We start from the raw sequence: 23,510 nt of genomic DNA on the forward strand, positions 1-23,510 counted from the left end.
GAAAAGAATTATGTAGGGCAATGGGAGCCAGCGTAAGGCAAGACAGAGAGGGGAGGCAGAAGAAGCGCGGCATAAAATTAAGATCCGACAACTCCACCCCCTATCAGAAAGATGACGGCTCTTTTCTATTACCGCTTTTTGCCACGCTCCCCCACCTAACAGTAAAATATAGGTAATGCTATGATCTGTATTGTGAGGGAGCTCCCGCTTATATTTTGTCTTGTTGGACTTGTTGTAATTTTTGCCTTTAAACAAGCAATAAATAAAATAAATTAAGAAAATAAAATGTATCTTAAAAGAAAACACTTCAAATGTGCTAGGCCAGGATTCAAGGACTACTTATAGCATATTAAACTCATTATACCAGCTTAATATACAAGTAATGACTAAAACAAATTCATAAACAATATAGAAGGCTTATTCTTTCATGTAATGGGTTAACAGGGCATAAACTGATACACTATTGTGCGTAACTGGTAAACATTTACCATCATCAAGGGGTACATGATACAAACAGGTTGAAAACCCTTTGCTAGGATCTACCATGCCAAAACAAATATTAAGTCCATTAAATTAAAAATCAACACACAAACATGAGATACCCACAATAAATTGTCAGGTTTATCAGAAAGCAGAGCATAAGGTATTACACTCTTGGCAAAAGGGCTATCCAATTACAACACATAAGGGAGAATTCAATCAGCTGCGATGTTCCACGGCCGTTTCGAAGGCGCTCCACAGACAGTTGATTTCCCCCCTTAGTGTGCACAAAAGCTTAAGGGCCACCTGACCAAGACTAGTTTAAAAAAAGCAAACAAATGGTTGGATGTTATCGATTAAACAACATTTGTTTACTCACAACAAAATATTAAATATGGCTTGCCGTGTCTTACCTTCGTTTTGGTGCCCTAATAAAGAGTTCACACAGTATACGGCCTTGATCGTCCTTATAGTCTCTGATTGTGTTATAGAGTTCATGGCACACGGCAATCTAAAGAAACATAGCGAACACTAACGTAAGAATATTTTCCCTCTATATATCTGTTAACGTAATTAAAAGTGCAACAAAGAAAATTGCTGCTCTATGTCACTTTACAATGGAGGAATCTCATACTTGCCAGCCTTTGAAAACTGAATTCCAGGAGATCCCAGGCAGGGGGCGTGGTTGGAGGGCAGGGGGGGGGGGGGGGGGGGGGTGTGGGGCATGGTCAATAGCGTCATTTTGGCCCCACCCCCGCAAGAAAACCGTCATTCTGTCGCTGAGGGCGGGGCCAGAATGACGCGATTCACTGCAAATCGCGTCATTTTGCAAGTAAGTTGCAGTATGCGGGATACTTGCCTGCTCTCCAGGGAGTCCAGGAAACCTACCCAGATTTCGGGAGTCTACCGGACATTCTGGGAGAGTTGGCAAGTATGAGGAATCTCTAGGAAATCATAATATAGGCAAATACAAGACAAGTAAATATATATTATAATAACAACAACAACAAAAAAGCACCAAATAACTGTTGTTTTCTACCATAGGACTAAAAATGTTGTACAATTAGATACAGTCATATTTGCAGGCCTCTGTCCCCACTTACTGGATCCACAGTTGACACATTAGCAAGTCTCCTCCTTTTCCTGCCAGAGTTTGGGGTACTTGTGGTATGCGGCGAATCATCAAAGTCTCCACCACTGACACTGCTGGATGGGGACGTGGCTCTGCGTCTCTTGGAGCTCATGGGTTCAATGTTGTCCTATCATCATGAGAGACACTGTTATTTATCATAAGGACAACAGCATGTGAAACAAAAAGTTACACATTTCAGACACATAAGTATTGAGTATATTTATTATAAACGATTTAAAAGGTTGCAACATTCCCTGCGCTGTAGTACAAAGTAAGCAATATATATTATGCACTGCTACAAAACATAACAATTACAAGACATGAAGAAGCAATAAGAATGGCTAAAAACAAAATGAAGTGGTCGGTAACAGTCAGATCTCAATGTGATGACACAAGGCCCTCATACCAGAGTCATTTTCTCTTCCCATTCATTCTTATGTAAGGGGAGTACAGTGCATTAACCCAAGTTACTGACTAGCATGACCAGCCAGCCACAGGTAAACACTGTGTGAGCACTTTATATTTCTGTATATATTATTGATCTCATGTACTCTGATGCATCTCGCAAAGGTAACACTCCCTAAAAACAACATGTTGCCCACTGCTGACATAAGGTGTTAGGGGTGAAGGTGCTTTGTAAAGCCATTTATAGTGTAGTTGAGAAGAAGTGCCAACAGGTGAGAGGAGTGAAGGAAAGCTAGCTGTTACATAGCTCGGTTGTATTCTAACTTGAAGCAGGACTCACAATGCAAGACTTCAAGTATAGAACAGAATATAGAAGCTCATCGATATACAGTCTCCAGCACTGTGTGACATAAGCAGCAAAAAGGCCTCATTCTATGTTTATTAAGCAGACAAGTGGATCGTACAAAGCTTCAGGCAACGTGCACCCTTTGTCAGGTGACACAAATATACATGAACAAAATACACTTATTATTTAAATACAATGAAAACACCCAGCAGTGGTAATAATCCAAGCTGATGGCAAAGGAAATAAGCAAACACTGGAATAAGTGGCTTAATTTGAGAGATGCCTAGATTAGTCAAATCTACATGAATCTTTTGAGATTAAGGGCTAGATTTACTAAACTGCGGGTTTGAAAAAGTGGGAATGTTGCCTATAGCAACCAATCAGATTCTAGCTTTCGTTTATTTAGTACCTTCTACAAAATGATAGCTAGAATCTGATTGGTTGCTATAGGCAACATCCCCACTTTTTCAAACCCGCAGCTTAGTAAATCTAGCCCTAAATGTATTCTGTAATTCTAAGTGAAACATTATTCACATAAATATCAGTTTAATTGTTTGTTTCAGGTGAAGACTGTATATGGACAGCCTTACATACATAGCCTTTCTTATTGTGAACAAAGTGCTGATCTTGTGGGAAGCTAGGACAGGTCCACTCCTGTGATTGTGATAATTAAGGCAGTGCTGCATGTGACTGGGCAGTGTTATGATGTGAGGAGGGGGCGGCAGACAAACAGAAGACCAAATAGCGGAAGGAGTAGGGTACACTATAGAGCTGAGTATTGATGTGAGGGTCCTGTCAAACCAATGCTCACAGTCAGTGGCGTGAAATGTATGTATGTATATATGAAACAGGACGCTTACAAAACCAACTTTTTCAGTACTCTGGCTTACTTTAGGAATACTGCAGTCCACAAAAACAGACTAATTTAGCATCATGGTCGAAAAAGTTAATATGAGAATTTTTAAATGGTTATTCCATCAAGAAGTTAATACAACATGCAATGCATAATACACAAAGAAAAAGCTTTCCTTTAGTCATTACAGCACAGTTAAGTTGTTATCTACTTGTAATCACAGGTAAATTACAAAATTAATGAAAACATTGACAAAGTGCCTAAATTGGGGCTTTTGGTCACCATTTGCATTTAGGACTCAAATGCTGGTCACAGACTGCGATATTGCAGCAATATTGGAAAAACATTCTTAGATTGCAGTGTGTGGCCTTAAAGTAATAATCCAATCAAAATCAACTGGATCATTATCCGTCATGCTTGTAAATGAGGATGGAAAAGAACTGCGTGCACATGTTAATGGAAGTTATTTTTTAGCAGCATTAGCCCCAATGCTGATAAAAGCAAACTGGTGCTTGGCCTGAGGAAGGGGGGGGGGAGGGGGAAGGGGGGTCTTGTCCTAAAGGGTAACCTAAGTGTGTGGCCAAAATGGACACTGATCTTGTTGCTTCGTACTTGGGGCGAACAGCAGAGTCAGTCTGTATATGACAGACTTTACTCACGGTAGCTAACAAAGGGGGCCTGGCCATAGCTTATTAATGGATCCCAGCATAATAGAACGTTAGTTGCTTACTTAACTACAGAACCTCACCTATGTGGAAGAACCATCTTTCAATAAGCTTTGTATCCTTCCTATACACCAATATTCTTTACGTTTGTATGCCTTTTTTTGTCAATATTTAGTGATACTTCTCTTCAATAAGAAACTCCAGTTTAGAAAATATTGAATGCTATGAAATCAGTAGCGACATTGATAAGAAATACTGTAGGTGTCATCATTTGTATAAGTGTAATATGTTTGGTTTCACTTTATGCTCAACAGTTCACCACATGTTGGTCTCTGCATGCTAAACACGTGACTCGTGTTTATGTTTCAAACAAGTATTCCGAAATGAGTATACAGTGGCCTTAAAAAGCATCCACCCCCTTTGGAATGTTTCACCTTGCATTTTCTCACACCATGATATAAATATTTATTTTTACCACTGAGCAACAGAAAATATTGTGTAATAAATGTAATGTAATAGTGTGTCAAATAAAAACAAACAACAACGTCATCATCATTTCCTGTATAGCCTTATACCAGATGCATTTAAAGGTAGAAGGTCAAACACAAGTAACAGTGAATGTCAAATACAAATGCATTTGATATCAGTGGTTTTATTTGTATTTTTAATAGCGGCTTGTCAACCTCAATGCACTTAACTTGGATTAAACTCATTAAATGGAGCAAGATATATCTGAAAAACAGCATAGCAAATGCAACACAAATGAAAACCAGTAAAAACCGTGAGTCGGTATGCTGCCATTGGAAACATTGGCTTCCATTGTCCGAGCCATATAAAATGCTTTTAAACAAATTTTAACGCCAATGGATATGAGGGCAAAGGTTTGTCTTAATCACAAATATAAACAGACAATAATTGACTACATGAGTATCCATCGCTTTTACAATGAAATAGTTGTAAGTTACTGATTTCTACATAAATACATTTGTCTGCGAGAGGTCCCACAATTGGTTGGTGCGTTTCCAAAAAATTATTTAATCATGAAGACCAAATAACATTCTAAGTAAATCAGAGATTTATATTCCAGCAAAACTACGACCCAACACATAGCAAAAGCACACTGGAGTGGTTTAAATACAAAAACTTGTGAGTACATGAACCACAGGTGGGGAAGCAATTCTCTAAAATAAGAAGCATGCTGGTCAGATCTAGTGAAGTATAAATACATCAGTTATTTCTAGTATATTTGGGAGTCCAATAACACACAGGTTTTTGACTTATAATTATGACCAAGGGCTAGATTTACTAAGCTGCTGGTTTGAAAAAGTGGGGATGTTGCCTATAGCAACCAATCGGATTCTAGCTTTCATTTATTTAGTACCTTCTACAAAATGATAGCTAGAATCTGATTGGTTGCTATAGGCAACATCCCCACTTTTTCAAACCCGCAGCTTAGTAAATCTAGCCCCAAATGTTGCTTCACTTTCTTTGTAAAACTGATGCCAAATAGGTGCTCTACAAAATTGTAACCTTGGCAAAGGTTTTTCAAGGACACATTATCAGACAATACAGCACAGTTTAAAAATAATCATACCATTCAGCAGCAAAACCAAGAGACGATCTGCTGTGCACAGTAATACACTGAACAATAAAATCACCTATGTACTATATTTTGAAATTAAAATACAAGCCCCAAAATGGTATTATTATTATTAAAGAGCTGTATACACAATATTTTTTGTGCGTGTTTTATATATATATATATATATATATATATATATATATATATATATATATATATATATATATATATATATATATATATCTATATATATCTATATCTATCTATCTATCTATCTATCTACTATATAAATGCCTAGTGGCGTGTGTGAAAAAAAACAAAACAAGCTGCAGCGCCACCTGCTGGGCAGAGTTATACACTGACCTATATATTTCTTGAAGAAGTGACAGTTGGGAGTGGTTGGTGGTTGCCAGGGGTGACAGTGGGGAGTTTTTAACACCTTAAGTAGCTTGATTTGACTAGAATGCATGAGTATCATGCACAGGTTAAATGACCTACTAAATTCTTAGTGTGTGTGGAAAAAAAAAAACTCAAAAAAGGCCTGAAATTTGGTATACTGACATTATTGATGAGTTGAGGGGTCAAACTCATTTTCGTGAGGTAATTTTACCTCATGAACACACGTGTACAGTGGCGGATCCAGGGGGGTGCGATCGGGGCAATCGCCCCCCCCCCCTAGCAGGGGTTTGCTGCCGACGGCTGCACAGTATGTGCAGGTCCGTTCGGCAGTGACAGTGTGCTGCCCGGCTGCTCTGATTGTGTTTTAAACACAATCAGAGCAGCCGGGCAGCACACTGTCCCAGCCTGTCACTGCCGAGCGGACCTGCACATACTGTGCAGCCCCCGGCAACCTCAGAAGTCGAAAATGGGACGGGGCCTAAATCACCCCCGCCCTAACATCCCCCCGGGGAACAAACATTTTCTAGATCCGCCCCTGCATGTGTAGCGGCGTGTGTTAGTGTGTCTGTGGAAAAAACTATTTTCTCAGAAAGGGCTCATCCGAATGACCTGAAATTTGGTATACTGACATTATTTGACAAAAATATGCATGAGTATCATGCACGGGTTAACTTGTGTGTGTGTGTGTGTATATATATATATATATATATATATATAAAAATAAATATATATATATTCCTGAGAAGAGACATATAACAGACAAAATAACTTTATATGTCAGATTACATACACACAGGTTTTGAAAAACAATAAATTCACTGAAGCATAAGACCTATTTCTGTTTCTGGAGAGCTTTGAGGCATGTCACTAGATTGTTTCAAAGTGGAGCTGAGCTGCAGTATAGTGCATTAGAATGCTTTCACAACACACTAAATAAACATTCCTTATAAAAGCCCTTTATTTTACTGATCTTTAAATACCATTTGCTTACATAATTTTTTAGTATAAGCATAAATGTTAAGCGCACATGAGCTTAATTTTAACATCTGTGCATACATGCCCTAAAAGGTGTTCTCTGACAGCAATGTAGCAGACACCATGTTTGCTTTTTGTGAGGATCGCTATACCGGAAATGACCAAACCGGATGTGAGGTATCGGGATTGAGATGGTTTCCACCCACACTTCCGGAATCGCATTTTGATTGGTTGGATATGAAGACAACTAAGTATATAAGAGTCCATAATGGCTTGTATTCATTACTCCTTGAAAAAGTCTTTGTACAAGACGAAACGCGTCGGAGAGCTGTTTCTTGTCTGTACCCTGTGACCATTGTGGGATGTGTATGGGACGGTGCCGGCTGGTACTCCGTTCATCTGCGCATGTGCTAGAGGACAGATAAGCGTGTTTTTTACCTTTTTTATGTACGGGCATTTGTTTTACTGTGTTGCAGAGTCAATTTGCTGCCAAATAAATGATTGCTCTGATTTGATCTCATGTTATTACACTATTGTGGCCATTTTCTTGAGTCTGCAGACTGGATGTGCCATCTGAATAAAGGGCTCGCTGAGAGGATTTCTATCTTATCCGGTACCATCAGAGTGACTGCTAATCTTGGCCCAGATTTACTGAATATTCGGTACGAGCACTATACATCTGTGGAGAGTGTCATATATCACTTTTAATACACTATGTTTGGCGCCCCCTGTCTTTTTGTATTTCATATATATATATATATATATATATATATATATATATATATATATATATATATATATATATATATTCCTGAGCAGAGACATATAACAGACAAAATAACTTTATATGTCAGATTACATACACACAGGTTTTGAAAAACAATAAATTCACTGAAGCGTAAGACCTATTTCTGTTTCTGGAGAGCTTTGAGGCACGTCACTAGATTGTTTCAAAGTGGAGCTGAGCTGCAGTATAGTGCATTAGAATGCTTTCACAACACACTAAATAAACATTCCTTATAAAAGCCCTTTATTTTACTGATCTTTAAATACCATTTGCTTACATAATTTTTTAGTATAAGCATAAATGTTAAGCGCACATGAGCTTAATTTTAACATCTGTGCATACATGCCCTAAAAGGTGTTCTCTGACAGCAATGTAGCAGACACCATGTTTGCTTTTTGTGAGGATCGCTATACCGGAAATGACCAAACCGGATGTGAGGTATCGGGATTGAGATGGTTTCCACCCACACTTCCGGAATCGCATTTTGATTGGTTGGATATGAAGACAACTAAGTATATAAGAGTCCATAATGGCTTGTATTCATTACTCCTTGAAAAAGTCTTTGTACAAGACGAAACGCGTCGGAGAGCTGTTTCTTGTCTGTACCCTGTGACCATTGTGGGATGTGTATGGGACGGTGCCGGCTGGTACTCCGTTCATCTGCGCATGTGCTAGAGGACAGATAAGCGTGTTTTTTACCTTTTTTATGTACGGGCATTTGTTTTACTGTGTTGCAGAGTCAATTTGCTGCCAAATAAATGATTGCTCTGATTTGATCTCATGTTATTACACTATTGTGGCCATTTTCTTGAGTCTGCAGACTGGATGTGCCATCTGAATAAAGGGCTCGCTGAGAGGATTTCTATCTTATCCGGTACCATCAGAGTGACTGCTAATCTTGGCCCAGATTTACTGAATATTCGGTACGAGCACTATACATCTGTGGAGAGTGTCATATATCACTTTTAATACACTATGTTTGGCGCCCCCTGTCTTTTTGTATTTCATATATATATATATATATATATATATATATATATATATATATATATATATATATATATATATATATATTCCTGAGCAGAGACATATAACAGACAAAATAACTTTATATGTCAGATTACATACACACAGGTTTTGAAAAACAATAAATTCACTGAAGCGTAAGACCTATTTCTGTTTCTGGAGAGCTTTGAGGCACGTCACTAGATTGTTTCAAAGTGGAGCTGAGCTGCAGTATAGTGCATTAGAATGCTTTCACAACACACTAAATAAACATTCCTTATAAAAGCCCTTTATTTTACTGATCTTTAAATACCATTTGCTTACATAATTTTTTAGTATAAGCATAAATGTTAAGCGCATATGAGCTTAATTTTAACATCTGTGCATACATGCCCTAAAAGGTGTTCTCTGACAGCAATGTAGCAGACACCATGTTAAAGTTAAGTTGCTTCTTATTGTCATAATTCTGAACAGACAAAGTGCACTGCATACATTCCTACACAGGGACAAGTTTAAGTCACAGCAGCTAAATGGTCTTGCTTTGCTTTGAAATTTCAGATTTTTATCACTGTCATAAAGTTCTGAGCAGCGAATTCAACTTTCAGTAATGGATAAGGGAAAATGCTCAATCCCAATTCACTTTCACAAGGGCACATAACCATTTATGGTTAGCCTTGTGCGTACAGTGCATTTTTTGTTTTATTATTTTTTTGGGGACTCATCACATGATGAATGCAACTTGCATGCTTGTAAAAACAATACAAAGTGCCTTTCTGATCTACAGTATAAGCAGTCTGTAAAAAGCAGCGTTTCATCAGAGTGCACCAAAAAGACCATGTTGTATGCATATATACAACTGTTAGGTGGTTTTGACTATTTAATCTATGCACAATCATGGATAAGCCTGAGGGAGGAACAAACTATTTTAAAAGAAAATTGAAGAGCTGGTGTGGACTGTATAAAATATGAAGCAGAACAATATGTGAGAACTAAAAATCACCAGAATACTGTAGTACTGTAATTACTTTTGTATTCTTCAGTAAACCCAAGTTACAGTTCTCATACTGCTACATTGTATATTATTGGTCAGAAAACTCAATAACAAAGTGTAAGTCAAAACAGACTTTGTGGCAACTAAGTAATATTATGGAGAAGGGAGTATGTAATCAGGAGAGGTAGTGAACTTACTATATGGTCACACTATGTACTGCAATATATGGAAGGCTGGAAAGTATTAACAAAAGCAACATCATTGTATCTATGTGATACTAGGGTTGTACTATTGAGAGATAAATGATACATAGAAAGAGTTACATGAAATAGTGTAGGTTTTATTTAAGCATCATTTTATCGAAATGACTTCAAAAGTATAAACACATAGAGAAATAACAATCAGTTCTCTGTGCTGTCCATTGTTTAGAATGCTAAACTTCATGATTACTATGGAATTAATATTTGTATCATAGTACTATGTGCTAAATATTGGTAATTCGGGGCAACTAGGGATAGACTCACGCAAAGCTATAGAATATATGGTAATATAGGAGCACTAGGGACAGGATCACTATGGGGTGCAGACAGGTAATACTGTGGGACTACAGAATAGGTTATTAGGGGGTACGAAGACTGGTAATAAGGGGCGCTATGGACGGAATATGTAATATATGGGTACCACGAGTGATGTAACCAGGATGCAAGTGATATAGATGTGTCTGGGGCTGTCTTCCCGGTGGGCACAGCCACTGGGATGATGAATGAACAGAGAAAGGAGTAGGGGCCAACCATTCACACAAAGGAACAATGTAACCCCCGCAGTCTACGTTTCCCCGCAGCCAGGCCCTATGTTCTCCGCACTTACCGAGCGCCGCCGCCATCCGGACAGGCGCTGTCGCTGCCACGCAGGAGTCGCCAGGGCTGCACAATGCACCAGCCGGTACCTGGATCCAAAATAGAGAGTTCAATGAGCTGTGTACAAGGAGCAGGCCGCGAGTCATACACCGGACAACCAGCAGGGGGCAGCACACCGGGCGGGGCTACACGCACCATCCAACAGGTGGGCGGAGCTATAGGCGCGTGCACAGAGACTCCCGATGGTACTGCACTAAGCTACACCCGCTATTTGGTCAACTACCTGTATTGGGGTGGAGTTAGTTTTTTGTTTTTTGTTTGTAATTAAACGTATGGCGGCATTGGATTGCGGCCATCTTATTTAAGGGAATGTCGTATTTTCCCTACGCACTTTCGGCCATATTTTTTAAGGGTGGTTGGCACTGAACAGGGTTATATATACATAAACGTGTGATCCTGTGCCAGCCAGGTCTAGAAATGGGCGGTTATAGTTTTGGTCCCGCCCATAGCTAAATAGTCGTATGTAGAGGCCGTGCACGAGCAGGTTACGGATATGACATAGGGCATCGGGAGCGCGCTCGGCCTTTTCACACGTGGTGCGGACGAGACTGGACCGGAGACATGAAGCGCCCGAGTAAGTTTCCGCCGCTCACAGGTGTAACACGGATTGTGCACCGGGCAATGTGCTCTAGTGTAAGCCTATAGGTGTGCGCCCCTCACCGGTTGTTCTGTACTGTTCTCACGTTGACATTCTGTATAGAGAATGGGCCCCACCTTGTAATTAAGCCCCACGTGTAGGTTTTACATGTAATGTGCTCCTTATTGTACTTTATCTGGATAGAACAAGTAATTGAAGGGCAAGGGGAATGATGCCCACGCTTTCAGCCTCGTATTTATTTTTTATTCATACTCCAGCTTCTTATTCAGAAAACTTTATTTGTAAACCATTGTATTTAGCTTGGCCCAACATGGGATGGGACATGAAAACAGGTGGAAAAATGGGCAGTCTCCATATTTTATCATTTAGAGTAAGTAGCTATAGTTTTGCAGTGGTTACATCCTTTTGGGCCACACATTTGACAGTGGGAATCAACAGTATCTGGTTGATTGCATACAAACCTGGGGCCTGATTCATTAAGGATCTTAAATGAAGAGGATCCTTATTTCAGTCTCCTGGACAAAACCATGTTACATTGCAAGGGGTGGAAACTAGTATTCTGTTTTGCACATAAGTTAAATACTGACTGTTTTTTCATGTAGCACATAAATATCAACTTTAAATTTCAGTGTACAAATAAGCTATCAAGTATTTGTGTGCTACATGAAAAAACCGTCAGTATTTAACTTATGTGCAAAACAGAATACTAATTTGAACCCCTTGCAATGTAACATGGTTTTGTCCAGGAGATTGAAATAAGAATCCTATTCTTTTAAGATCCTTAATGAATCAGGCCACTGTTTTGGAACCTTAATAAGAAGCTGACCTTTATTTTTACGAGACTCAAGAAATATATAATTACTTGGCAGAAAGTTAAAGTGCAGCCCATAATACATTGGTCATCCTCTAATGCTTAAAACACACAAATTTGTCAGGGTTTTTCAGTTCCTTTATGATTACTTAGCGTTATATATTGATATTGTGTGAGTACATAGGATCATTTTATTTTAGCTTTAAAAGTGTCATTTTTAAGTAGCTTGTGTATTGATTGTTTAGGGGAAGGATTTTTTCTTTTGCTGTTCAATAAGCAGATTCTAATGGAAAGCTTGTATGAATGAGTGTTATGAATGTGTTAACAAAACTAAGTGTTTGTTCTGTTTGTCTTTTACAGAGCTACGGAAATCTAGTAAGCGTATGACATGTAGCAAACGCTTTAAAATCCAAAAAAAGGTAAGTTTATAGCACAGTAATTAGCATTGCTGTATCACATTGCTGGGCTCATGTATTAGATTCTCACCAGGGCAATATCTGTGTCAAATTTGTATGCTCTCTGGTTGTTCGCATGGGTTTCACCCCACAGACCAAAAACATAGTGGTAAGTTAATTGGATTCTGACAAAATGGACACTAGTGTGTGGGGTAGGGAATTTAGACTGTAAACTTCCAATGGGCCAGGGACTGATTGAATTATTACATTCTGTACAGAGCTGTGTTGTATGTTTGACACTATATAAATAACACACATGGAGGCAGCAAGTTTTTTAGTAACCTGTTCTGGTATGTTCATTTAATATCTTAATTCATACGCAGTCTGCAGGAAAGATACAAATGCAAATGTTGAATTTAAATTCAACTTGTGAAGTACCCGACAAACTAGTAAAGGAAGATTATCGTGTCAAATTCACCTCCACATACATCTAGCTAGTTTTGGTGACCTTTTAAGTCTTGCTCCATTTAATTATGACATTATTTCCAGAGTAAGTTCAATTGACAAACTGTTTTATTACTAACCTAAGAAACTTTTCTTGTAAGGTCAAAGAACACAGGCGAAAAGTTGCCAAAGAAGCAAAGAAATCCGGTTATAGAAAGCCAAAGAGAGATATCAGCATTCCCAATGATGCCCCTTTCAAGGAAGACATCTTACGAGAAGCAGAACAGCGAAAACAAAGGGTAAGTTTCACCTGCGATCCTCCCATTGTTATGACTTTTCAATTTGCTTGTATGTGATATTGTTAATTGCTAGCTTTGGGCATATTACTAACCTTTATCATATTTCCTTCAAGAGAGAAGAATTGAAAAAACAACAGAAACTTGAAAGACAAAAAGAAGTTGCGAAGAAAAGAAAACTAGAAGACAAAAAAGGAGATAAACCAGAAAAGAAAAAGCAGGAAACAAAGGTAACTGTAGGATCTTGTTTAATTCTCATCATGGTACTTTAAGGTAGATTTATTAAACCTTCTAAAAAGTAACAGTTGTGTTGCCCATATCAACCAATCAGATTGTAGTTATAATTTATCTAATGCATTATGGAAAGTGACAGCTAGAATCTGTCTGGTTGCTATGGGAAACATCTCCACTTCCTTTTAGAAACCTAGATAAACATACTCAAGACTTTATTGTGATTCATTCTGATTGTGTTTTTTTTTTTTTTTTAAATAAATACACTCTACTAGTCCTTCAGTTGGTCACATTTAGATCCTATCCTTGCCACACAGATCCAAATAATTTGTTTATTAGTCTCTTCGATATATATTAAAATCTCACTTTTGTTTGTCATCCCCCTATAACCTCACCCTCTATGTAGTCCCCTTTTTTGTTTGTGATCCTTGATGATGTTTAAAGGAAAAGGGTGTTCATATTTGTTTGCAATCTTGAGATGTCCAAACCTTCACCCTGCATGAAATGCACTGTAGCAACTGAATGGTGTTGAAAAGAATCTATAATTACACTACGAAATCCATTTTTATCCATGTCCTGTTTACAATCTTGCTGCAGAAATATTAATATTATTTTTCCTTTATCTCCACTTCCAAGAAAAAGAAAGACCCTCCAAAACCAAAACCCAAAAAGTCGTCTGCTCGAAATTCAACCAGATCTCTTTGCCATGAAGTGAACAAGGTAAGGGAGACATAATGATAAATAAGGAAGCTTGGAGAGTCACAAACAATCTAGCAATGGTGCATATGTTATATGTTTAAGCGTTTATTTTCTGGCAGGTGATTGAGGCGTCCGATGTTGTCCTTGAAGTGCTGGACGCCAGAGATCCACTGGGCAGTCGATGTCTGGAGGCAGAGCAAGCCGTACTTCAATCCCCTAACAAAAAACTCCTGCTTGTGCTCAATAAAATTGGTAATTTTCTTTTTTATTGTTGACCACTTGTGGTAGAAATGTGACACATTCCTGGTATTGTGATCTGATTATCAGAAGTGATATGAGGAGACTATTTCATGCAGTCTGATCTAATAATGAAGACTGTCAGATCCAACTCTGATCTGTTCTGCCAGATCATCACAAAACCGAGAATTGTGTTTTTATGGCGATTACACCTAAATGGAACAAGGCTGTACTCTTGAGTTCTTGTGGGTTTTTAAAATCCTATTGATCCCCCTCCCCATGTTTGCTGACATTTTATTCAAATAAAGGTGTCTTTGTGTTTCAGATTTAGTGCCCAAGGACAATGCTGAGAAGTGGCTGAACCTTCTTAGCCGTGAACTTCCAACCATTGCCTTCAAATGTGCCACACAAGTGCAAGAAAAAAATCTGGTAAGTAATTGTCTTGGATGCATTGGAGTTCTACACATTACATTTCATTAATATTCGTATGTGAATGACAATACATATATGAATGTGTTGACAGATACCGTAGGTGGAAATGCTAGTTTATGACCTGTGAGCCTTTGTATAGTAGGCAGTGTACTAAAATGTGAGTGGACATAGGTGCACAAATGTGACACTAGCTTTAGGTTGAGATTTTGCCTTGAGCATGAACTATAAAATGGCTCACTCGTCCCTATCCATGCAAACAAAATATATGCACTGTGCTTAAGTATTGAAAATTATTTCCATGATAAATAGCTGGGCCTTTATGTGCCCCCACTTTTTTTTTTTTTTTTTTCCTTTGTCGCTTGGCAAGGGAATAACTTTATCAACTCACGGCATCTCCTTCCAACATGGTTAAGTTTTTTTTTTAGTGGAGAAGGTTAGGTGTCTTCTCTTGGTCACAGCCCCCCTCCCCCCACATTGTCCAAATGGGCTGTGTATAGACCTCGAAGAAGCGGACTACCCCAGATACTGGGCGCTACAGAATGGTAGCCTTTGTATGGAAATTTTTGTACAGGAGATGTTTCTACTTCCAGAGATGGACTGGAAATAAACAACCTATTGCTATTCTTTGTTTATAATGCACATTCAGAGGTGTACATTGAGGGGATCGTGACACAAATTACAGCAGAAAGTAAAGATGGCCATGTCCACATGAGCTTACAATCTGAGGTGCTGGTGAGCACTTGACACATAAATTACAATTGAAGCTACTGGTGGGTATAGTTGGAGTAAGGAATCCTCAGCCCCCAACAATAACGTTGCTATTAGCGACTGGTGTTTCTGTGCAGCGACTGGTGGTGTGGTTTAGTCATGGAAGGTTTACTACGCAGGAATCTTATAAGGACTGCTGGAAACTGACTGTCCTTCACCAGTTATCTTAACTAGAACAAATTCCTCTTTGGCTCCTAAAGAAAGCTTTATCGCTGCAGGGCCACTCTTCTGGTTATCAGCCAGCTTGGAGTAGCAATGATTTCTCCCCTCTTTGTCCTGCCTTTGGTCCATGATGGTTTTAGGCTATAGAACTTGAAGTTTAATAATGTTTACCATATATTTTGACTCCTCCACATTCCTAGGAAGGTTTCATTTGCATCCATCCAATATCTCAGCATTTTCCTTTGAGTATGTAGATATATGTTCAGACTGGTAGTTAGGCTGGCATTATTTTTCGTATGATTCTGGAGTTAGTAGCTAAAAAGATTCATTGGTATTAAAAATTCCATTTAGTTTGGTGTTTCATAGAAATTTACTATAGTGATTGTGCAGTGAATTGCTGTTGTATAACCTTTGAATTCAGTAATTGGTATTTTTTTTTACCTTATCTTAATATTAAAGCCAGGAAGTATTCAGAAGGTAAAACCCGGCTGTATCGATGTGTCGAAAGGGACAGTGTGCTTCGGAAAGGATTCTCTACTACGGGCTCTACATAGTCTCTGCCCGTCACCGAGTGAAGGAATTAAAGTCGGCTTAATAGGTATGCGAGCTTGCAGGGACTCGACTATAGCATTTAAAATTAGTCTTTCTACATGAATTACTGCAGAAATTATGAGAATTTCAAGCAGTCTGATGTTTCTGATGACTGTCAGATCCAACTCTGGTCTCATTCGTCAAAAATTCTTGCAGAATTTTCTTTTTAGGATTTAGCCACCATTAGGTGTCCTGTAAATAGAGTTAATGAAGATTGTGTATGTGTACAAGACTGTGAGGTCTGCAATGTTTATAGCTATAGAAAGGAATTACTAAATGTCTGCATTGTAATGGTTTTCTCTCTAGGTTTTTCAAATGTGGGGAAGAGCAGTTTAATCAACAGTGTGAAGCAATTTCGTGTGTGCAATGTGGGAGCATTAAGAGGCACTACAAGGTAAGTAAGTGCTGGTAGTCTAGAGAATGTAATGCTGGACTATCTCTGCTTCTAATGACTTGGTGTGTGATGAAAGATTGGAACTGACGATCCCGTGGAGGACCCATTCAATCCAACTCTGAACCAGCTGTACATTTTATACGTTCTTGATTTACTTTTGTGAACACGGAGGCTATAAGCTAACTAATTCTCCCCACAGATTCCAGCAAGATGTGAATATTGACCAACAAATCAAGATGATTGACAGTCCCAGTTTAGTTGTCTCTCCCAATAACCCACCTGTGACTATCCTCATGAGAAGTGTGTTTCCAAGAGGAGATGATGATCTTTTAGCTGCCGTGAAAATTGTTTTAAAAAGCTGCAATAAACAGCAGGTAAGCTCTGTGCAGTTCATGCTGGCCATTTCTCTTTCAGCTGGTACAACGAAACACTGTTTTTACTTAATCTATGCTATTTTGATAACAAGTCTGTAGAAATGTTATACAATGTGCTGTAGAAGTCTAGATTTGTGTGCAAATGACTAGTTGTTTTTTCTTTTTGTTTTTTTTTTGCACTTACGTTTAATTTTATAAATGAACAAATTAATGAATAATTGATAGTCAGGCTCTAGCACACTTATTCTGCTTCGTCACCCAGAGGTGATTGGGTGGTACTGATAATCATGTCTTTCTATAAAAAAAAAAACGACCGTACTTGCCACGACTCGAGGATCCCGAAAGTCTGATGGCAGGCATGCTGACGTTGACGACTGTTTGAAAAAATGAAGTGCAACCATTTTGACGCATCAGACTTTCGGAATCCTCGAGTCGTGGTAAGTACTGTTTTTTAGTAATCCGAAATTTAGTACCCAGCCCGAGGTGATATTGCTAACGCCATACTGCTGGATGTAAGCACTGAAAAGAATACACTTGTAAGGCAGCTAACTTGAGGATCAGGAGGACGGATGCTGTGCATTTGGAAGGAAATCATTGTAGGTTTCTGAGTACATCATGTCCTAATGTATTATGAACACTTTAATTGTGTCCATCTTAATTATTTAAACATTAATTTAATTGTGTTTATACACATGAGGTCTTGAATACAGACTTTTACTTCTTTGGCAGTTATTTACAAGTAGTTCTTTTTTTGCAGATCATGCTGAAGTACAATATTGCAGACTTCAGAAATTCCCTGGAGTTTTTGGATTTACTTGCTCATAGACGTGGGCAGCTGAAGAAGGGTGGTGTGGCTGATTTACAAGGCGCAGCCATACTATTCATGAACGATTGGATGGGGTGAGGACACCTTGCATTTCATATATATATCATGTTATTATGTCCTCATTGTTTATTCTGTCCATTTCCTGCTTAATAATGCAATTTGTGTTTTATAGAGCCAGACTCTGTTACCATACTCCACCACCTACACATTTCAAATCTCATGTCAGCAACCTGCAAACTGGGGCAATGCAGAAAGGAATTAACCTTAAACTTCTAGAAGAGGACAATAAGAAGATCGTTAAATGTAAGCTTATGTTCGTTCTTAACCACATGTTATTTTACTAGATTCTTTGAGTGATTTCACTGTCCTGACTTATTGTGTTTCTGGCTATTGGCAGGTAGTTGCATGGCAAATATATGTTTTGGATGCATATAGGCTCATTGTTATACAACCTGCACAGTAATTCTAAAGTTCCACTTTGCCCGACTGCACATTTTTCTATTAGTTTTCCATGTAGATAGCAATTTTCCGTTCCCTGCATGGTCAATGTTGAGCACCATAATGGTTGGTTGTTCTCTATATCCACAGCCTCGAAGAGCCCAAGTCCTTCCAGCAGCATTGTTTTTCATGTATCTCATCTAACCAATGGTATCCTTGATGAAACTGAAATAGAGCAGGAGCCCAAAGAGGAGGAAAGTGATGAGGAGCATGTAGAAGAGGAGGCCATAGAAAAGGAGGATGATGGTGATGAAGAGGTAAGAAAGTGGTAATGGTTCAATCATTTATGCACAGTGACACCTGCTTTTAATGCTTTTAGCTTACTAGACAACTCTGAGACCATAAAATACCTTTGTCATATTGTGTCCAATGTGTCGGCTCCCTGCGGAATCATTAACTCTGCAGACATATGGGTTAAATGACTTCCATCTTAGGTTATTTTTTAATTCTTCACTTTTTAAAACTGGCATTCTATGTAAAGAGCAGATTCAGCATTAATTGTAGTAAGTTAAAAAGAAAGGTGACCCTCCTCACTAGCCGTCAGGAGAGGATGTTTAAAGTGAATGCATTAGGTAGTGAATTGCTGAAATAAGATTTTTACTCGCCGTATAACCCATTTCTCTTACTCCATTGGGTGGACACTGCGATACATTGGGGTATAGTAGTGGCTGTAGGAGTCTAGGCACTTATCAACTTCTTTGATCTCCACTCTCCTCCCCTACTATGCCCCTCCTCACATGTGGATACTTCAGATTGACTAACCAAACGTATGAGATATGGACGCCCTAAAAAGCAAGAAATATAAGCATACAATTCACACAACAGAGCTATTTAACAGACCAAGGGAGGGTACGCAGTGTCCCCCCAATGGAGTAAGAGAAATGGATTTTACGGTGAGTAAAAATCTTCTTTTCTCTTTTCCTGTCATTGGGGGAAACTGCGATACATTGGAGACATACCAAAGCTGCCCCTAAGGGAGGGAATGCTCTCGAACGGCTGCGCGCAATACTTTGCGCCCAAAGCTTGCATCTGAGGATGCGAAGCCCTGCAACCTATAAAATTTAGAGAACGTATGGACAGATGACCATGTGGCCGCTCTACAAAGCTGCTCCGCCAAAACACCAACGGCTCTAGTAGAGTGAGCCTTTAGCGAATCTGGGACAGGCAGAGATGCTCGGACATAAGCTAGACTGATGGTGGATGTGATCCAGCGGGCGACAGACTTTTTGGAGGGGCCGAGCAGCTAGTTTCAGGCATTCAAAATAACACTCCAAGCACAGAGCTACTCACTTTAGCTGAACATATTCAGAAGACCTCTGAATATGTAGGGCAGGCAGCCATGGATGCGGTGTCTGTCAATTCGAGACTCTGGCCTCATTATTCCATCTTGCCGTACACTATGGCTACGCTTGTGGATGGCGGACACTGATTCAAAACGAGCTCTAAAGATGATAATTGTTCTAGGCTAGAACCCTGACTGCCTCTAGTGGCTGATTCCACATAATGCATCCACATTGTAAAATGTATATTGCCCCCTTTTGTAAAAATCACAATCAAAAACATTTTTACCTTTGTTCCACAGGAAAAGACAAATTCAGTGTTGCCCGAGACTTTGGCTAAACAAATCGGTATGTATCAAATGCAAACAAATCAGCTTAGAGTCCGCAAATAGTGTAAAATCAGGCACTGAATAATCTTTCATCTCCATTGTTGAAATGTACATGTTCTTTGTGTATAGTAAGTAAAAGCTATGTAATAAGACATGTCCTTCAGAACAGTATCAGAGTGTTTCTACCACAGGAGCAGACATACCTATATGAATACAAAATGATTATACACATATATGGGGGGCTTACATGGGGGGCTTACATGGAAGGCTAGTTGAACCTTGTCTAGCTCTGTGGAAAACATCCTAATATTTAGGGGAGGGTGAGGTGAATGGGGTAGCACCTGAAAGTGAGAAGAAAGCCATGCTGACCATCGGTCATCTACCTTGTGAACACAACCAGCACAAGAACATAAAGTGAGCACATAAAAAGTGCTGTATGTGTGGCGTAAGAACCAAACTGGCATATAGATTGTTCTGCTAACACAGGCCTAGACATAAAAAGGTGCTTAACTATCACACTTCTCAGTTATTAATTTTCAATCCCACACAACAGGGAAAAGGATCTGTGTTTTTTCTATTGCCATAAAATATAGAAAAGATTTTGGCTAAAAATCTATATTGGCTCTAGTATTTTTAAATTTGCAAGCTTATTGGAAGAGCAGTCATACTCTTACTCATCCCTGGCCCAATCTCATTTTTATTCCTGATCCCGTGATTGATTGCCCTCTTGAGTTGTAAATATTAAAGCTTTCGTACAATAATAAATGCCTGCTAAAATAATATATTTTCGTTGCTTTATTTGCTTTTTAATTTTTTTTTTTGTATTTCTCTTGATTTTAGATTTGACTAAAGAAACTGCTAAAAGATCAGTCAGTTTTGATAAACTGGGAGCTGAGGCTGATGATGCTTATGACTTTAATACAGACTTTAACTGAGAAACCAATCCGATTATGATACCACACACTAAACTTGTAATGCTTGATTTGTGGTTGGATGGGTGTGAAGAGATGGCAGCTTGCATTGGATGTCTTTGAGGCCATTGACATGAAAATGACAATAGTCGCTGTATATAGAGTGGTATTGTATAATGTGGATTCTGTGAATCTCTAAATTATCCATTATGACTGATGTATGCAAAGCCTGGTGTGTGGAGAGATTACCTCCACATAATAAACACATTGTTCTCTGTCTGATCTTTGCTGTGAGTGATTTAACATTGTTATATTGGGAGTCGAGAACCCACACGTAGCCAAAGTGGTACCACTATATATATATATATACATACACACAACATAATCCTCCATACATTGCACTCCCTATGATGAGCTGTGTTGTGCAGACGAAGTCACGTTCACTCTTGCGTGCTTTAACATAAAGTAGAGAATAAGTTACACCTTTGGGTCACATGAGAAAGCTTTCCAGGACTCCTGTTACCTTTCACTACTCTAGATGCTGAAAGATAGTTGTGCAAATTATCTGGCTTCTCTGTAGATCTATGTACTTTGTAAGACTTGTGGAAGTTTAAACCATTGTTTCCCAACTGTTAGTATATAAACATTAATCACATTTGTTTGTGTACAGATGTCAATGCAGTAAAAAAAATTGTTTAAAACTAGATTGCAGAAAGTAGATGCTTCTAATTTTTAAAATGATAAAACTATGCAAATTAACTATATATAAATTGATAATGGGGACACCAATTGGACAGCCTGCCTAGAGGAGATATACAAAATGTATTGGTGGGTTGCTCAATTTATATTCAGCCAAAGTGCCACGAAGAGGGGTGATATACTAAAAGCGCACAAATAGAACAAATACTTGTGGGGAAATTCAGTAGTGAACAAATTTCGGTCGGAGCCCAATATGATGCGACTTTGTGGGATGTTTTATTTGCTGTAATAACCAGAAGTCTGTGCAGCTGCATATCAGGCAGGGCTCTGACATGAATTTGAGACTTCCTGGCATCTGTGACACATAATACAATAGGTTAACGCCCCCAAGTCAAAATGGGTTACTTAGCCTGATGACTTGCTCAGGGTAAGATTATAAAGTTGAATAAACTATCCTGATTTTGATGGGCTCCAGGAAAGGTAAATTACTTTAATGGTTACATATTATAGTAGTAATACCACAGATGTTGGAAACTTACTGTTTAGTGAGGCTATATCTGAGGGTTGCAAAGTGAGCTATGTACTGTGAAGTTCATCCAGGGTTTCTATTAGCCTCCACCTCAAAGAAGCAACGAGTGCTAGGAATCAATATAAGTAGTTTATTACATTACACAACTTACTCTCATATTCACTAACTATACATCAACATTTATTCATATAGCGGCAACAAATTCTGTAGTGCTTTACAAGTGGGGACAAATACAGTAATAAAACAATACTGGGTAATCTATATACATGTTCCGCTAAATTACCCAGTGGACAATTCTGACACTTGTGGCGCAGCTTGTGAGGTTGATGGCCGACTGTGGTGATCAGGCTGGTTCTGTCTATTTCTGAGCTTGCTGCAACGTCTTCAGATGGTAGGCTTCTTTCACTGAAAACTCAGGTTCTATAGTTTCAGTTCTCCAAATTCCCTGGCCCAAGGCTTAGGTGGTGGCCTCGGCATCTAAGAAGAACCTGGAGCCTTTGTTGGGTGATGTCTTATTTGGGCTGGAACTTGAGAAGATCATTAGTTGGGAAATGTACTGGAAGAGTTCTTTATTTGCCAAAAACATGGGCATCTCTATTTCAGTCCATTCCCACTGCCAGTAAAGGTAAGGTTCCGGTATCAAGAAAGCAGTTCTTTGTGGATGACAACTAAGGTAAATAAGCCTGATCTACAAAGAAAGCCAGAGCAAAATCCTCAGATAGTTTTGTAAGATGGGCCTGCCCCATAATAACTATGGTGAGAGCCCATTTACTTTTCTTTTGAGATCAGAGGTGTTGTAAATCATTGATCACCCTGGAGCTCCACCCAGATGTATTTTCTCTTCCAGCAGATAGGGCAAAGGGTCAGGTTTGTCAAAAGCCATTCATACTTTATTGACCACTGGTGTAATCACCCCAGTGCCAGCAGAACAGGGGAATAGAGTTTTATTTCAAACCTGTTTTTGGTTCAAATAACAAACTCTTCCTTTCATCTCATTTTGAACCTCAAGACCAGTGTTTCTTAATTTCAGTCCTTACGCACCCTTAACGGCTCATGTTTTGAGGATTTCTGTCCATGATCCAGCCCAGAAGAGATTCACCTGTGCATAAATGAAGAAATCCGGCAAAACATGAGCTGGTGGGGGTGCGTGAGGACTGGAGTTAAGAAATTATGCTCAAGACCCTCAACACTTCTATTTGGGTGGAGAGGTTCGAGCTGGAATGGTCGAGATCTGTCATCGACAGGATGAATTCATGGTATCCATGTACATCAAGGATGCTCTTTGCATGTTCTAATCAGGAAAGGGTCACCAATGTGGTTTAATATAATTTTGAGCGCTGCCATTTGGGCTGGAGACCGCTCCTCAGGTGTTCACAAACATCATGGCTGTGCTTCTGAAATCCAGGGGGGTGATGATTATCCCTCACTCTGATGATCTTTTATTCAAGGCAGTGTTGCTGAGTTTAAAT

At 39.0% G+C, this 23,510-nt stretch overlaps 2 protein-coding genes and 2 non-coding genes across 10 annotated transcripts in view; 3 read left to right on the top strand and 1 right to left on the bottom strand.

The window, feature by feature from the left end:
- PBRM1 (polybromo 1) overlaps positions 1-10,931 on the bottom strand; it is an 86,423-nt gene extending 75,492 nt beyond the window's left edge. For 3 of the 7 annotated variants that reach the window (XM_075183089.1, XM_075183090.1, XM_075183088.1), the window contains exons 1-3: positions 10,488-10,931; positions 1,584-1,739; positions 894-991 (exon numbers count right to left, since the gene is read on the bottom strand). In XM_075183089.1, the coding sequence (XP_075039190.1) occupies positions 894-991; positions 1,584-1,724 (239 nt within the window). In that variant the 5' untranslated portion in view covers positions 1,725-1,739; positions 10,488-10,931. The remainder of the gene's footprint in view (positions 1-893; positions 992-1,583; positions 1,740-10,487) is intronic. The other 4 variants (XM_075183092.1, XM_075183093.1, XM_075183091.1 and 1 more) reach the window with 2 other exon arrangements.
- GNL3 (G protein nucleolar 3) lies at positions 10,752-21,090 on the top strand. Its single transcript, XM_075183095.1, has 15 exons — positions 10,752-11,111; positions 12,307-12,365; positions 12,947-13,084; positions 13,198-13,311; positions 13,949-14,032; positions 14,131-14,263; positions 14,574-14,677; positions 16,070-16,208; positions 16,508-16,595; positions 16,795-16,969; positions 17,727-17,869; positions 17,968-18,098; positions 18,384-18,550; positions 19,876-19,921; positions 20,743-21,090. Exons 1-15 carry the CDS (start codon positions 11,099-11,101, stop codon positions 20,835-20,837), a joined length of 1,629 nt encoding a protein of 542 aa, XP_075039196.1. The 5' UTR covers positions 10,752-11,098; the 3' UTR covers positions 20,838-21,090.
- Positions 14,343-14,416, top strand: LOC142100560 (small nucleolar RNA SNORD19). Its single transcript, XR_012678858.1, has one exon. It is a non-coding gene; the product is annotated as a small nucleolar RNA SNORD19 (small nucleolar RNA).
- Positions 16,272-16,345, top strand: LOC142100561 (small nucleolar RNA SNORD19). The gene has a single exon (XR_012678859.1). It is a non-coding gene; the product is annotated as a small nucleolar RNA SNORD19 (small nucleolar RNA).
- Positions 21,091-23,510: the final 2,420 nt, after the last annotated feature.

This window comes from Mixophyes fleayi, chromosome 8 (assembly GCF_038048845.1).
Source record: "Mixophyes fleayi isolate aMixFle1 chromosome 8, aMixFle1.hap1, whole genome shotgun sequence".
NCBI lineage: Eukaryota > Metazoa > Chordata > Amphibia > Anura > Limnodynastidae > Mixophyes > Mixophyes fleayi.

Excerpts from the sequence above, each read along its gene's own strand:
- GNL3 (XM_075183095.1), top strand. Across the intron at positions 14,678-16,069 it reads AAGTGCAAGAAAAAAATCTG|CCAGGAAGTATTCAGAAGGT; the intron begins GTAAGTAATTGT and ends TTAATATTAAAG. Across the intron at positions 17,870-17,967 it reads TTCATGAACGATTGGATGGG|AGCCAGACTCTGTTACCATA; the intron begins GTGAGGACACCT and ends TGTGTTTTATAG.